This window comes from Podospora pseudoanserina, chromosome 6 (assembly GCF_035222485.1).
Source record: "Podospora pseudoanserina strain CBS 124.78 chromosome 6, whole genome shotgun sequence".
NCBI lineage: Eukaryota > Fungi > Ascomycota > Sordariomycetes > Sordariales > Podosporaceae > Podospora > Podospora pseudoanserina.
In genome coordinates this window covers 3,047,985-3,060,865 of record NC_085925.1, presented here as the reverse complement: position 1 = coordinate 3,060,865, position 12,881 = coordinate 3,047,985, and the positions used below count along the sequence as shown (strand labels likewise).

At 51.4% G+C, this 12,881-nt stretch overlaps 6 protein-coding genes across 6 annotated transcripts; 3 read left to right on the top strand and 3 right to left on the bottom strand.

Annotated features, from left to right (window-relative positions):
* Nucleotides 1–69: 69 nt before the first annotated feature.
* On the bottom strand, nucleotides 70–1,665 carry QC764_607810 (uncharacterized protein; the record flags this gene model as incomplete). The annotated part of the gene is made up of 1 exon (XM_062949276.1): nucleotides 70–1,665. The coding sequence occupies one exon, from the start codon at nucleotides 1,663–1,665 to the stop codon at nucleotides 70–72; it is 1,596 nt and encodes a 531-aa protein (XP_062797959.1).
* Nucleotides 1,666–2,707: 1,042 nt separating this feature from the next.
* Nucleotides 2,708–4,581, bottom strand: QC764_607800 (uncharacterized protein; the record flags this gene model as incomplete). The annotated part of the gene is made up of 2 exons (XM_062949275.1): nucleotides 2,708–4,211; nucleotides 4,267–4,581. The coding sequence occupies 2 exons, from the start codon at nucleotides 4,579–4,581 to the stop codon at nucleotides 2,751–2,753; spliced, it is 1,776 nt and encodes a 591-aa protein (XP_062797958.1). The 3' UTR covers nucleotides 2,708–2,750.
* Nucleotides 4,582–5,187: 606 nt separating this feature from the next.
* On the top strand, nucleotides 5,188–6,256 carry QC764_0097520 (uncharacterized protein; the record flags this gene model as incomplete). Its single annotated transcript, XM_062941022.1, has 2 exons — nucleotides 5,188–6,044; nucleotides 6,105–6,256. Exons 1-2 carry the CDS (start codon nucleotides 5,375–5,377, stop codon nucleotides 6,254–6,256), a joined length of 822 nt encoding a protein of 273 aa, XP_062797957.1. The 5' UTR covers nucleotides 5,188–5,374.
* Nucleotides 6,257–7,342: 1,086 nt separating this feature from the next.
* QC764_607780 (uncharacterized protein) lies at nucleotides 7,343–8,416 on the top strand (the record flags this gene model as incomplete). Its single annotated transcript, XM_062949274.1, has 4 exons — nucleotides 7,343–7,435; nucleotides 7,490–7,764; nucleotides 7,818–8,128; nucleotides 8,201–8,416. The coding sequence occupies 4 exons, from the start codon at nucleotides 7,343–7,345 to the stop codon at nucleotides 8,242–8,244; spliced, it is 723 nt and encodes a 240-aa protein (XP_062797956.1). The 3' UTR covers nucleotides 8,245–8,416.
* A 308-nt stretch (nucleotides 8,417–8,724) lies between these two features.
* Nucleotides 8,725–10,979, bottom strand: QC764_0097500 (uncharacterized protein; the record flags this gene model as incomplete). Its single annotated transcript, XM_062941021.1, has 6 exons — nucleotides 8,725–9,232; nucleotides 9,345–9,658; nucleotides 9,727–9,832; nucleotides 9,893–9,992; nucleotides 10,057–10,490; nucleotides 10,570–10,979. The coding sequence occupies 6 exons, from the start codon at nucleotides 10,977–10,979 to the stop codon at nucleotides 8,725–8,727; spliced, it is 1,872 nt and encodes a 623-aa protein (XP_062797955.1).
* Nucleotides 10,980–12,005: 1,026 nt separating this feature from the next.
* On the top strand, nucleotides 12,006–12,711 carry QC764_0097490 (uncharacterized protein; the record flags this gene model as incomplete). The annotated part of the gene is made up of 2 exons (XM_062941020.1): nucleotides 12,006–12,558; nucleotides 12,617–12,711. 2 exons carry the CDS (start codon nucleotides 12,006–12,008, stop codon nucleotides 12,709–12,711), a joined length of 648 nt encoding a protein of 215 aa, XP_062797954.1.
* Between the last annotated feature and the right edge of the window lie 170 nt (nucleotides 12,712–12,881).

The following is a 12,881-nucleotide window of genomic DNA, read 5'->3' as shown; positions in this document are numbered from 1 at the left end:
CTGCACAACTGGAGACAAAAGTGCTTTGAGGAAGTGAAAAAAGAAATATTCATACACAAGGCTATGTACCTACTCCTTCGGTAGCTCGTACTGAGAGAACACCTCTGCCCTGGCAGCAGCATACTCTCTCAGAATCGTTGCCTTTCGTGCCTCTGATCTCAGTGTGATAGTAGCTGGAAAGTCCTCCGCGCACACCAAGAAACCTGAGCAGTATCCAGTTTCATGGCTGACATCTGGTGGGATCTCCCTCCCGGAAGCATCCAGCCCAGGCCCAATGTTAAAAGCCCACACCAACTTGGCAACCGCCAAAAACAAGTTCCTCTCGGCCAAGTGAATACCAGGGCAAATCCTCCTCCCACTGCCATACCCATAATGATCCCGGTTGTTGTAATCACCGCCAGCCAACTCCGACGCCAACGCCGTGTACCCCTCGTAGTTATCTGGGTTGAACACATCCGGGTTGGGAAACCTCTTCTCATCCATATGCATCCCAAAAGCATTGATAAAGATATCACTCCCCTTGGGCAAGTACATCCCATCAACCCAATCATCCTCCGCCAACGAATGAGGGAACGCCAACGGCGTCACCGGCCTCCACCGATGCGCCTCCTTCACACAGGCCGCAATGTACGGCAGCTTCTCATAATCCTCCCAAGTCGGCGTCCTGTCCTCCCCAACCACAGCATCAATCTGCTCCTGCGCCTTCTTGAGCACCTCCGGCCACTTGGTCATGGCATGAATAAAAGCAATAATCAACGAGCTCGTCGTATCCGACCCCCCCTCCATCACCGTCCCGCACAAAAAGTACAACCCATGCTTGTCCAAATCCAGCTTCTCCAACCCCTGATCCAAAACCTTGTCCAGAAAACAATCCCGCCCTCCCAGATCCCTATGCCGTTGAATCCCCTTCTCCACCCACTCCGAATACAACTCTGTCATCTCCTTGCCCACATTCTTCGCCCTCGACCTCCAATTCCCCAGCAAACCCTCCGGCATCAGCTTCAGGAAAGGAAAGATGTCCACGGGTGGTGTATTCCCCGCCTCCATAACCTTGCTCCAGTTCTCCATAAGACTATACAACCGAACCATATGCTCCGTCTTGATACTTGGCGTCCTCGTCCCGTAGATCAAACTCATGATGATACTGTTGCTGAACCTCTTTGGATGCTTCATATGCCCTTTCGGCTCCGTAACAAAATCATGCAGCATCTGCACCGCCTCCGCGTTGACAACTTTGACGTGCTGCTTCGCTACCATGCCCTCCATGAAGTACTGGTGGACTAGCTTGCGGCATGTCCTCCAGCGGTCGGAGTACTGCATGAGTAAGAGGTGATCACCCTGGGCGATGAGGTCGGCTACATGGCTGGGCGGGCGGCGGGAGTAGAGCTGCGACTTTTTGTCGACGAGCTGTTTGATCAGGCGAGGAGAAGAAATGACGATGGAGGTTCCGGGGCCGAACTTGAGGGAGTAGATCTCGCCGTATTCTTTGGCCCATTGGGCAAATTGGAGGTGGGTGCGCTTGGTGGGTATCTGATGGAGGTTGCCGATTAGGGGGAGGGTTGGGGGGCCGGGTGGGAGACGTGGGTCCCGTTTGCCGGTGAAGAGGAGGATGTAGAGGATGGAGAGGGCGAGGGCGGCGCCGCCGGCGAGGAGGAGGACGCCCATTGTTGAAAGAGTTGGAGTGGGTGTGATGCCCAACTGATGGTGGTGTTGGGGTGTTGACAATGGAGGAGAGATGAGGTCAAAAAAGGGGGTAAGGTAAACACAAGGTTGTCGAAACGAAAAAAGAATGAGAGGTTCAAAGAGCCCTACCCCTCATCTCAAACCAAAGGCGAGCCTTGAGGTCTCTTTAAACCTTTTTCTCTCTTGCCTCGTCCCCCTGTAGTCGTCGGGACGTTCAGCCACCCCTGAATCCGGCATGGTGCACATGTCTGGTCTGGCGGTGACAGACACTTGCCATGTGTGTGCCAACCATGCTACCAACCTGTCTAACCATGTCCTCTCCTCTCACCCTGCACGCACCGAACCAACCAGGCTACCAGCAATACCATCAGCTAGGTGGATGGGCCCCGGCCAAATCCTCACTGGCCAACACCATTCGGTCCTACCCAGCTAGCGTCCTTCGGGGTATTTCCCCGCATTTTCGAACCACACCAAAAGCCAAGAATGTGGGGGAAATCTGGGGTGAATCCGGGGAAGTTGGGGAATATCACGGGGTAATCGGCCACCATGTGGGAGAACTAGGAACCCGTGGGAGACCAAGTAGGTGTCATTTCAATCCAAAAGCTCTCTATTGGGCCGAAGGATAGATTTTGGTTCGTGTTGGGTTAAAAGATACAGGCTGAATTGCGCGGACAGAACAATGACAGAACCTTTGGGGAGGCATCCCACAACTGGTCCGACACAAGTTGGCAGCATACAACCCCGGCCTTTTAGCGTAAGGCATCACAATGCACCTGTGTCAGCTTGTCTTGTAAATGTCGTCCACTGTCTTACTTCGTAAGTGGAATATGCGCTCAAACCATCTGAGTGGACACTCTCCAGTTGATCTCACCTCCATGATGCCCATTCCTCAACCAACAGGTCATCCGTTGGGTCCATTTTGTGTGAAAAAAGAAGAGAGAAAATGCCTGATCAAACCCGCAAACAAATGGAGCTGAGAGATAAGCGAGGCTAAGGCGTGTGATGATGCAATGACACGCCACGTGTAATATTGTGTGAACTGTGTTTATTATCTTATCACGCTCGGCTTAAAGACACAAGACTTTCCGCAAGACCTTTTCCAGCTTTTCCTGCGGGTTCGAAATCATGGACTTTGACCGCCAAGCAACGAACCTATCTGGGCGAACCAATACACACCCGTCCTCCTCCACCTCCCTGCGCTTCGCCCAGTCAAAATAGACATCCTCATAGTCCTCCTTCCAGCCAATCGAGTAACTCACAATATCCACCCCCACGGCCTTGCTGGCGTTGGCCGCAGCTTCCTTCCACTTGTGGCCACCAGGCCCAGTGAGAAGACAGAACCTCCCATGGCCGGCAAGATCAATAGTCGAGAACTGCTTGCCTGGCTTCCGTGTGTTCAACCAGGCGTGGGGTAACCTCATGCCTGGGTAGCTGGAGATGAGACGTTCACGCACAGCGTCCTCAGGCAGAGCCGGAGCCTCTGGCTCATCCCCATGATACACGGCATTCGACCGATACTGTTGATTCATCTCGATGCCCAACCCATGGAATTCGGTGCCCGTGTTCTCGATACCCGCTTGGAACTCTTGTCGCCTCTTCCTGCCAACTTCGCCCTTGTCCTCAAACTCAGCCAGAATAGCTTTCCTCTTCTCCAAATTGGGTTCCAACATGCCGATAGACTTCATCCACAATGCATGGTCGCGAAGACCTTGGTTGGCCCGGGTGATGATATCTACACCGACCGGTTGACGCTCGGTGCTGTAGGTATCCAGGAGGCTGGGACCTGCACGGCGAGACATGACGTAATCAAGCTTCCATGCCAGGTTGAAAGCATCCTGGATGCAAGTGTTGGATCCCAGACCGTTGAATGGTGGATGGCGGTGGACAGCATCGCCCAAGCAAAAGATGTTTCCATCTGAATAATACTCCGCAACCGTCTCATTGATCATCCATTTGCTCACGTCCTTGATCTCGACATCAACCGACTCGTCCCCGATGAACTGTTTGACCCGGGCAATGTATTCTTCGTTCGAAGCAATCATGTCGTCACCCTTGACATCGGCACCGGGGGGTGGGAGAAAGATAAACATCCATTCGTCCCACGGCCGAACCATTCGGACAATGCAGGCCCAACCCCAAGCTGGATGTTCCTTCTCCGGTTGGAAGACCCAGTGTAGGTTTCCGGTTCGGTTCTTGACGAGATGTGAAAGATCGGCCTTCAGGAGCACGTTGAGTGCCAATCCTTGCCCAGGTTTTTTGATGAGGGGAATCTTGAGCTCGCGGATGACTTGGCTGCGGGCGCCGTCGCAACCAAACAGAAAGCGTGACTGGATCTTATACGTTTTGCCAGAAAGGTTGTCTTTGACTTCGCTGATGATAACGTCCGGCTCAGGACGCGTGAACGACACAAAGGAGGTGTCGAATCGCAAGGTCCAGCCAGTATGGATTGCTCTCCGCGTGAGAATTGGTTCGAGTTCGGTCTGAGGAAGGTCGACGTGGTCACAAGGGCTTGCCGCATCATAGTCACCCTGTATCACAAGACATCAGCGATTGGCCGGAAACCGTGTCGGTGTTTTGACAAACCTTGCGTTTCGGATCGTTGCCCCAAGAATAGAGCCTGGCGTATTCATCGCCGGCCATGGAATGGCACCATCTTGTGTGCACCATATGGTTCCCCGCAGCGCCTGCATCGATGCATTGCCGGTCCAGTCCAATGTCTCTCAGACATTCCAGGGCAGCCATGTTGGTGATATGAGCTCTGGGCGTATGCGCCGTGCCAGAAGCGGCCGAAATGATGATTCCTTTGCGCCCATAGGATGAGAGGAAGCATGCCAGAGCAGCACCCGCAGGGCCTGCTCCAACAATGAGGAGGTCGGTCTTGATGATCTCGTCGGCCATTGTAAGTATCGCGGCGATCGAAGTTTAGAGAAGAAGCAGAGACAGCCCAGCAAAAATTCGAAACACCTTGACGACTTTGGATTGTTTATGTGAGGGGCCGTCCAACCCCATACCTGGTTGTCAGCGGGGTCGTTCAGGGATAAGTATCATTCAACATCGCCATGTCAGCTTTGACAAAGCCAACGGAGTAAACAACCCCACAGTTTCTTCGCAAATCGCCCGTGCCAAGAACGGCGGATGGCATATCGGGGACGGGGTTAGCTGTTAACTCGCAGGCCACCGAAGACAGCTGGACAGAGTGACAGGCGAGACACATGGTCGCGGCGGCTTCTCTGATGCAGATATCTGGTAGGCGTGAAAGGGAAAGGATGGGTGGTTGCAAATATGCACAGCTTGCAAGGATAGTTGAGCCTCACTTAGAGGTGTCTTTGCCAACGACACAAAGGGCCCAAAACAGGAAGCGAAGAGTTGTGATACGCGATGATCACCTGCGTACAGAGTGACAAAGTGATTGCTGGAAAAGGACAACCGGAAATTCACTGGAGAGACGTGCTGTGATGCCACTGAGCAGTGAAAAGGGGTCAGCTTGACTCGCCGCAGACCCACCTTTGTGACTGCCAAGCAATGATTTGCCCCGAAGAACGGTGCATCTTCCGGGCGAACTAAATACCCTGTGCTTGTCGGTGGAATTAAAGTCGACCATATCTCAATGTCTTCGCCCCGCTGAGAAGATCAGATTAGATCTTTCTGACCAAACACACCTCAAACGACCTACCAGACGTCCATCGCCAACATGACGGCCGAGCAGCAGATTCCCAAGATCAAGCTTGTGCGTATTGCACATGTGTACTACACCCATGCCGATCTGGACAAGGCACGCGAGTTTTTGGCCGACTTCGGGTTCACGGTAGCCGACGACAGGGGTGATACAGTATACTTCAAGGGCTATGGGACCGAGCCTTTTGTATACTGTGCCACCAAGGGCGCCGAAAATGAGTTTGGTGGTGCTGGATTCGTTGTCGAGTCCCTGGAGGACTTGGAGCTCGCCTCCAAGACTCTTCCCAAGGCGACCCCAGTCCACGATTCCGATGCGCCCGGTGGCGGCAAGCGCGTAACCTTCAGAGACCCTGTCGATGACTTCCCCTTCCACCTGGTGTATGGGCAAACCCCCGTCGAAAAGTCAGCGCACCTGCCCGAGCTGGAGTACAACTTCCCTGAGAACAAGCATCGGCCCGTCAACAAGACACAACGGTTCAAGAAGGCACCAGCGGCCGTTCACAAGTTGGGCCATGTTGGGTGTTGCGTGACCAACTTTGCCAAGGCGTTCGAGTTCTACACCACTCGGTTCAACCTCAAGCCGAGCGACATCATCCACGAGCCCAACGGGAAGGACGTCTCTACTTTCCTTCATTTGGACAGAGGGATGGAACAGGTCGATCATCACACTTGGTTCTTCTTTGAAGGTTAATATCCATGCCCAGATCTCGTTGGTGGCAAAACAACTGACTGACCAATGACTTCAGGGCCCAAATACCACGTCCACCACTCGAGCTTCGAGGTACACGATTTCGATATTCAGTCGTTGGGCCACCAATGGCTTCGGGATAAGGGCTACGACTTGGTGTGGGGTGTTGGCAGACATGTGCTTGGGTCGCAGATTTTCGATTACTGGTGAGTTGGCAGTGTTGTTTGCGAATTAGCTTGATGCGTAGAGATGCTGACTCGGTGCCAGGTACGATCGATCGGGCTTCATTTTGGAACATTACGTAGACGGCGACTTGGTGGATGAGACAACGCCAATTTCGAGATCAGAGGCTGGGCCAGACAGTCTGCATATCTGGGGACCTCCTCTTCCGCCGACATTCTTGCAGTGAAGAAGTTGACCGGTCCGGCTCGCCGGGAGAAGAGGAGAGAATTGGATGTTGGGGGAAGAGCTACCTACGGGTGCACGGGACCAGGAGCGGTGAGGGGTAAGGCGACAGTTGCCCCCCATTGGAAGGATGCTTGCAGGTTGTTTTTTCCCAAGTGTAAAATGAAATCATGTTTGTCTGCATTTTCCATCTCCAACTGGCCCCCACTTTCGGCTGGCAGCTTTGTGCTTGTGCAATATCGACAGGGCCAGAGTCAAGGAATTCATTCTTAATACCGGTCATATGCCGAACCCACAGCAAACAATGCGATCTCAAAACCGGGGAGAGATGACCCCAATGGGCTATTTTCTTCTTCAATCTGATATTTCATTGGTGGTTGATCTTGTTCGACATCCCCCGGCTGGAAAATGCAACGTCGGAGGGAGCAACTCCATGGCGATTAGTGCCGCCCATTCCAAGACGTTGAAACCGTTGCGATGCTCCACACATTCCACTTCACTCCAGATTCTCATCGACATCTTCTGATCGACTCCCTCTGCAGCTGTCGTTGCCAAGGCGAACATTTTCCTAGGCTCGCCGCCACCGTCTCCGTCCCATGTCACCCTTCCAGTTGCAGTAACTACCACCGTCAACAAGCATCGGCCAAGGATACCGAGCCAGGTTCTGCCATGATTTGGTTGGCTGCAAGAGACGGTGGACACTTCCACTGTCGGGTCGCGAATCCGTCTGAGGTTGTTGAGATTCCATGTTGGCCGGTGTTGTTCAAGAACAAGATGTGCTTTTCGGCCCTATCCGGCCGAGGAGAAGTTATATAAAAACGAAAGAAACCATCCTGTGTCTTCATTCAACCATCACTCGAAAGATCAGTTCTCGACAGTATCTCTATCACAATGAAGGTTCTCGCTACTCTTCTCGCCTCAGTCGGCTTGGTAGCCGCCCACGGCTATGTTGACAATGCCACCATTGGCGGCCAATACTACCAAGTAAGTTCCATCTGATCATTCTTGACATGCTTCGAGATGCTAACAGTGTCACAGTTCTATCAGCCTTATATGGACCCCTACATGGGCAACAACAAGCCCCAGAGAGTCTCTCGCTCCATCCCCGGCAACGGTCCCGTCGAGAATGTCGACTCCATCGATGTCCAGTGCAATGCTGGCTCTGCTCCCGCTCCTCTTCACGCCCCTGCCGCTGCTGGTTCAACTGTGACCCTTCACTGGACTCTCTGGCCTGACTCCCACATGGGCCCCGTCATCACCTACATGGCTCGTTGCCCCGATAGCGGTTGCCAGAACTGGTCTCCTGGTACCTCGTATGTGCCACATTTTCCGAATGTTGTGAGGATAAATGCTAACCTCTCAAAAGGGCTGTCTGGTTCAAAATCAAGCAAGGTGGCCGTGAGGGCACCTCCAACAACTGGGCTGCCACCCCTCTCATGAAGAGCCCCGCCACTTACCAGTACACCATTCCCTCTTGCATTCGTCCCGGCTACTACCTTGTCCGCCACGAGATCATTGCCCTCCATGCTGCTTGGGCCTATCCCGGTGCTCAATTCTACCCCGGTTGCCATCAGCTACAGGTTACTGGTGGCGGTTCTACCAACCCCACCAACTTGGTCTCCTTCCCTGGCGCCTACAAGAGCACCGACCCCGGTGTCACCTATGATGCTTACAAGGGTGAGTCGTAACACTTTTACTTTTTTGTTCAAAAATGTTGTGAAATAGAAACTGACATGGATCTGTTTATAGCTCAAGCCTATACCATTCCCGGACCTGCCGTCTTCACCTGCTAAATGGCGTGTTAGTGACAGCATTGGACTCTGATTTGGGTTTATAGACTGTTGGTTTCTATTGAATGCCGACTCAGGGCATGGTGGTGCCTGTGGATGGGCTTGATGATGTTCACTTCTTGGTACATATATTTTAGCATTGATCTGAAGATCTTCCCTTTTTTGCATTACTCTTCTTGGCTCGCTTTCACGAACACGATGAAATTGAGTCTTGACCATCGTCCCAGTTCCAGCAGGCATGCATAGATCAATGGAAGTTCGTGGCATGACATTTCTTAAGAACACAAGGCCACGATGTCGACCCATCAGGTCCTGGCTGACCTGTAACGGATGCTCAAAACAAGTATCACTGAATCGAGGGGTGATTTGGTATGATGGGATATGATATATTTCTCATCAAGAGGCAAACCGCGGATCTAGGAACCTGGCTGCTCTCCGATAGCGTCGCCATTGTTGAAGCCGTTCTTAACCCATGGTAAATTGTCATAAACGCGGCGATAACGGCTTTTGCGACCTTTCTTGGGGATATTGCACTGTGGCTCCGTCGAATATGTCGCTAACCAGTTGAGCAAGAGAGACATCACTTCCCTTTGCGCCTACAATCCCCAAAGCTGCAGGCAGTCTCTCGGTTTTTCCAGTGTACTTTGACACGTATGGTGTTGTGCCAGCTTGAGATAAAGTCAGTAAGCCGATGAAAGGGGGGATCTCTACCAATACCGTTTTCTTACCTGGGATAATAATCTCTGGCGCCTCCGCATAGGTACCAATATTGTAAAAAAAGAACCCGATGCCTGTGAACTTCTGAGGTCCATGACGATATCTGTCGCGGTAGTCTGGTATTCCATCTGTCCAGGGAAGCACCATAACCGTGCTGGAGTGTCCGGTTATATCGGCTGGTGGCATCACGTGCTTATAAAACCAGTCCTGATAGACCTTGAGACGCCGAAGGGCTTCGGCTTGTTGTTCGGGTGTCACTGTGGGTAAGTACTCCCTGGGATTGCAAGTTGGTTAGTCAAATCATCGCTAGACATGGCCTTTATCAAGTTGTTTGCCCATTGAGGATGACTGGTAGTCAAGGCTTTTGTCTGAGAGGAGACACGTACACCTTGAAACGTAGTTGAGGATTCAATACCGGTGGCTTCCCGAAACGTTCCTCGTATTCTGGTAAGAAGTCTTTGAAATGGCCTGTCCACTGGTCTGGGTTTGCGCCCCATTCGAAAACGTGTTTCATGTAGTCGCTGAGAGATTCGGTGATGTTGGAAGGACGATGTTGCTGCCATGTCTTCTCAAGGCTGATCTCTGTCCGGCTCATGCCCAAAAAGCTTTCGATTTTGGTGATAGCGGCGTTGAATACATCTTGAGTTAGGTTGTGTCGCAGTGACCAGTAATCAGTTGGGTAGAGTATCTTGGTTGGCTTCTGTGCTCCAAGGTTGGTTAATGGCTTTGATCATCCACCCCGACCACAATCGTTGGATTTGAACTGACTTTGTTTTCCACAGTTTCAATCTGGGTGGGTTTGCCATACAGGGCCTCAGCAAGCACCCTAAACTCTCGAGCGGTTCTGGCAAATCCGCCGACCGTGTCAAACTGGCTATGTTGTATCAGCCTGAAGTTCATGTTTAAGTCTTGGTTTTGTAGAGTTCCAACTGACGGGCTGTACGGTATGATACCTTGGAAGCTAGCCGCCCCAAGTGAAGATCGCATTCCGAATATTTCTTGAGCAGCTGCCGGTGCTCGAATGCTTCCTAATGCTGGTATTGTCAGAAGCGTACTTCGCTAGCCACTCTTCCCGATGAACGCCCAAGATTGACTCACAGTCAGTCCCAAGAGCAAAGTCTAGCCATGGATAACTAGCTACCGCTGCAGCACTGCCGGCGCTGCTCCCACTAGTTGTAAGGTAACCGTCTCCTCTCGGGTTGAAAGGGGCATGGTAATCCACCCAGTCGCTGGTGGGCCATTCGCTATCTGCAAACTGCGTGGTTTTTGCCTTGCCGACAATGACAAACCCAAGTTCAAGAAGCCGTTGTACGATTTCAGCGCTATGTTTTCGCGGTGGATAAAGGGACGTATATGCTCGCGACGAAGCCCCTGTTTTGAGTCCTTTTAGGTCAATGTTGTCCTTGATTGCCAGGCGTAAACCAGCGTAGGGTTTCTCCTTGGTACGTTTGAAGTAGAGGCGTGAAGGCACGGCGATAGTGAGGGCAGAAGGATGTTGCTCGCCGTAAGCAGAGCAATCAAGAGATCGAAACCTAGGCATTGCTGTAGGTTAGATGGATGGTCGATAAGGTACTCTAATCCAAGCAAGATAGGAAAAGGCATAATACATACGTCCCGTGATCATCAGATGGAACTGTCGAAACTATGAAAGCACCGTTTACATCCGCATAAAGTCGGAATGCTTGGTGTAGCCGGCCATGATTCAAGAAGTATGGCCCTTCCGGCAGGGCATCTGATAGGTTTTGGATGTTCAAGACATGTATTTTCTCCACACCTGACACTTTTGAAAGCATCTTTTTGAGTGTTTTGACCGCAGCCCTGCCATATTTCTCAAACCTGGTTTGGATGATGATGCAGTTGGCAAAGTCCCTAGACCAGACATCGTCAACCACGTCGAACCTGTGTAAAGTTGCTTCGATATCCGAGGCCGTGGACATTGTCTCGTTAATGAATAATACGGTACATGGCTCAACGATCTGGCCACTTCCGACAGGGCCCAGGTTAGCCTGCGGCAGGAGCATAACATCAGTACCAAGCTACGTTACCCGCCCCTCACACATCCAGTGGCTTGTGGTGTAAACTCACAGCTGACAACGGGGGCATGTAGTATGCGACACCATTAAGTCTGACCGTAGTCGAAATGTGCTGAGTCATTGCAAATGCTGAACTAGCAAAAAGGAGAGTCCAGAACTGTATAAGAAGAATGAAGACTGGTCGGGCCGTTGAGATCGAATGCCAACTGTGTAAGTGACGATGACCGGAAGATGATTGAGCCATCATTCCCGCCTGAGTAAGAAACCAGAAGTATATAAACATATCTTGCAAACCCGGTATTGAAGTAAAATTAGCTAGGTTTGTGGATATGTTACCGCTGAGGTTCCCTACATTGGTATATGAAACCGTGTCAGGAGTGAGCACAGGGACGGCGAGGTACACATACATCCTCACCCGTGATCCGTGGAAATGCCGGTTCATCTCAATCAGCGCTGCTGTTTATGCGCCCACATGGCATGAAGGGAGAAATTTCTTCAGACTGCTGCATGCCTCTTGACATGTGTGAAAAATGGCTTACTTGAGCCTGATTCAGTCATCAAACCATATCATGCAGGAAGACGCATTCGGCAGCAACACCTTGGCCTTTGCATGAGTATCAGATGATCACACAACTGCCACAGGGATATCTACCAGTTTGAGCTCAACGTTCTGCTGCAGCGTGACCCGAGCAGTGGAATGCATGGTAAATTCAGCCAACAGATAGCTGGGCGCTTACGGGAAACCACTAATTGCCAAACACGATTGCCCCTCAGCCCACCCAATGCCAGGAAGATTCCACACTTCCATTGCATTGCAGGTACCTTCAGGTACTGTTAAATAGTACCTGGAAGCCAAAAACTTTTTGTTGGACAGAGTGGCTTGCATACTACGTACCTTATCTACATACCGACCTACTATATAGCCCTTAGCATGAAAACTTTCATCGCTCCCTCAACATTTTTCTACAGTGGCTTTCCCGACTCTCATTTCACTAAGGTGGCTATTTGGGCACCATGGACAGCACCTCCATTCTAGGCGATTACGTGGCACCACCAATCCCAACAAAATGCCAGCAAAGTACAGTTGAGCCATTGTCGCAGCTCACCAACCAAGCAGAAACAACATCCGAACTCGAGAGCGTCAGGTGTTACCAAGCGTCAGTGTTCTACATGAAACCAGACCGTCTCTACGACAAAGAGAAGCCCTACTTCATGAATGTGCCAATAGACCCGGCGTGGGTGCCGAAAATAAAGCAGACCAACGTCTCTTACACACGGAAGACAATCGCGGTTGCGGATGTTCGGGGGCACGAACGGTTGTTTTCGTTAGACAAGCATGGATTTCGTCTTGAAGATATCCAAACTTCATTGGAATATCATGACTTCGCCAACACTGATCTTGTTGTGACCCGGTATTACCAGGAGGTACAGGTGTTCCTCAAACAATACACTGGTGCGACCGAGATCCTTCCTTTCGACTTCCAAGTGCGTCGCAAGGACCCGACACTTCCGTTGGGTTCCCGTGGTGCTCCCGGAAAAGCTCAGCCATTTGGTGTTGTCCATGCAGGTGTGTATGTCTTCCGGAGCTCCTGAGAGCAAAATATTGACTAGACAAATGTCTGTAGATCAGACCGCAGCTGCCGCAATGCGACGTCTAAGACTTTTCCACCCAGATTTCGCTGAGAAATATGCCGAAAAGCGTTTTCAAATCATCAAGTAAGTCATTACCCGATGGGACAATGCCATATCGCATTCATCTGACCATTTGGTACTAGTGTTTGGAAACCACTGCGAGGTCCTGTATACAGTTCGCCACTGGCTGTCTGCGACTATCGCACAGTGAAGACCGAGGACATGGTTCCAACGGATATTGTCTTTCCAGACTTTGTG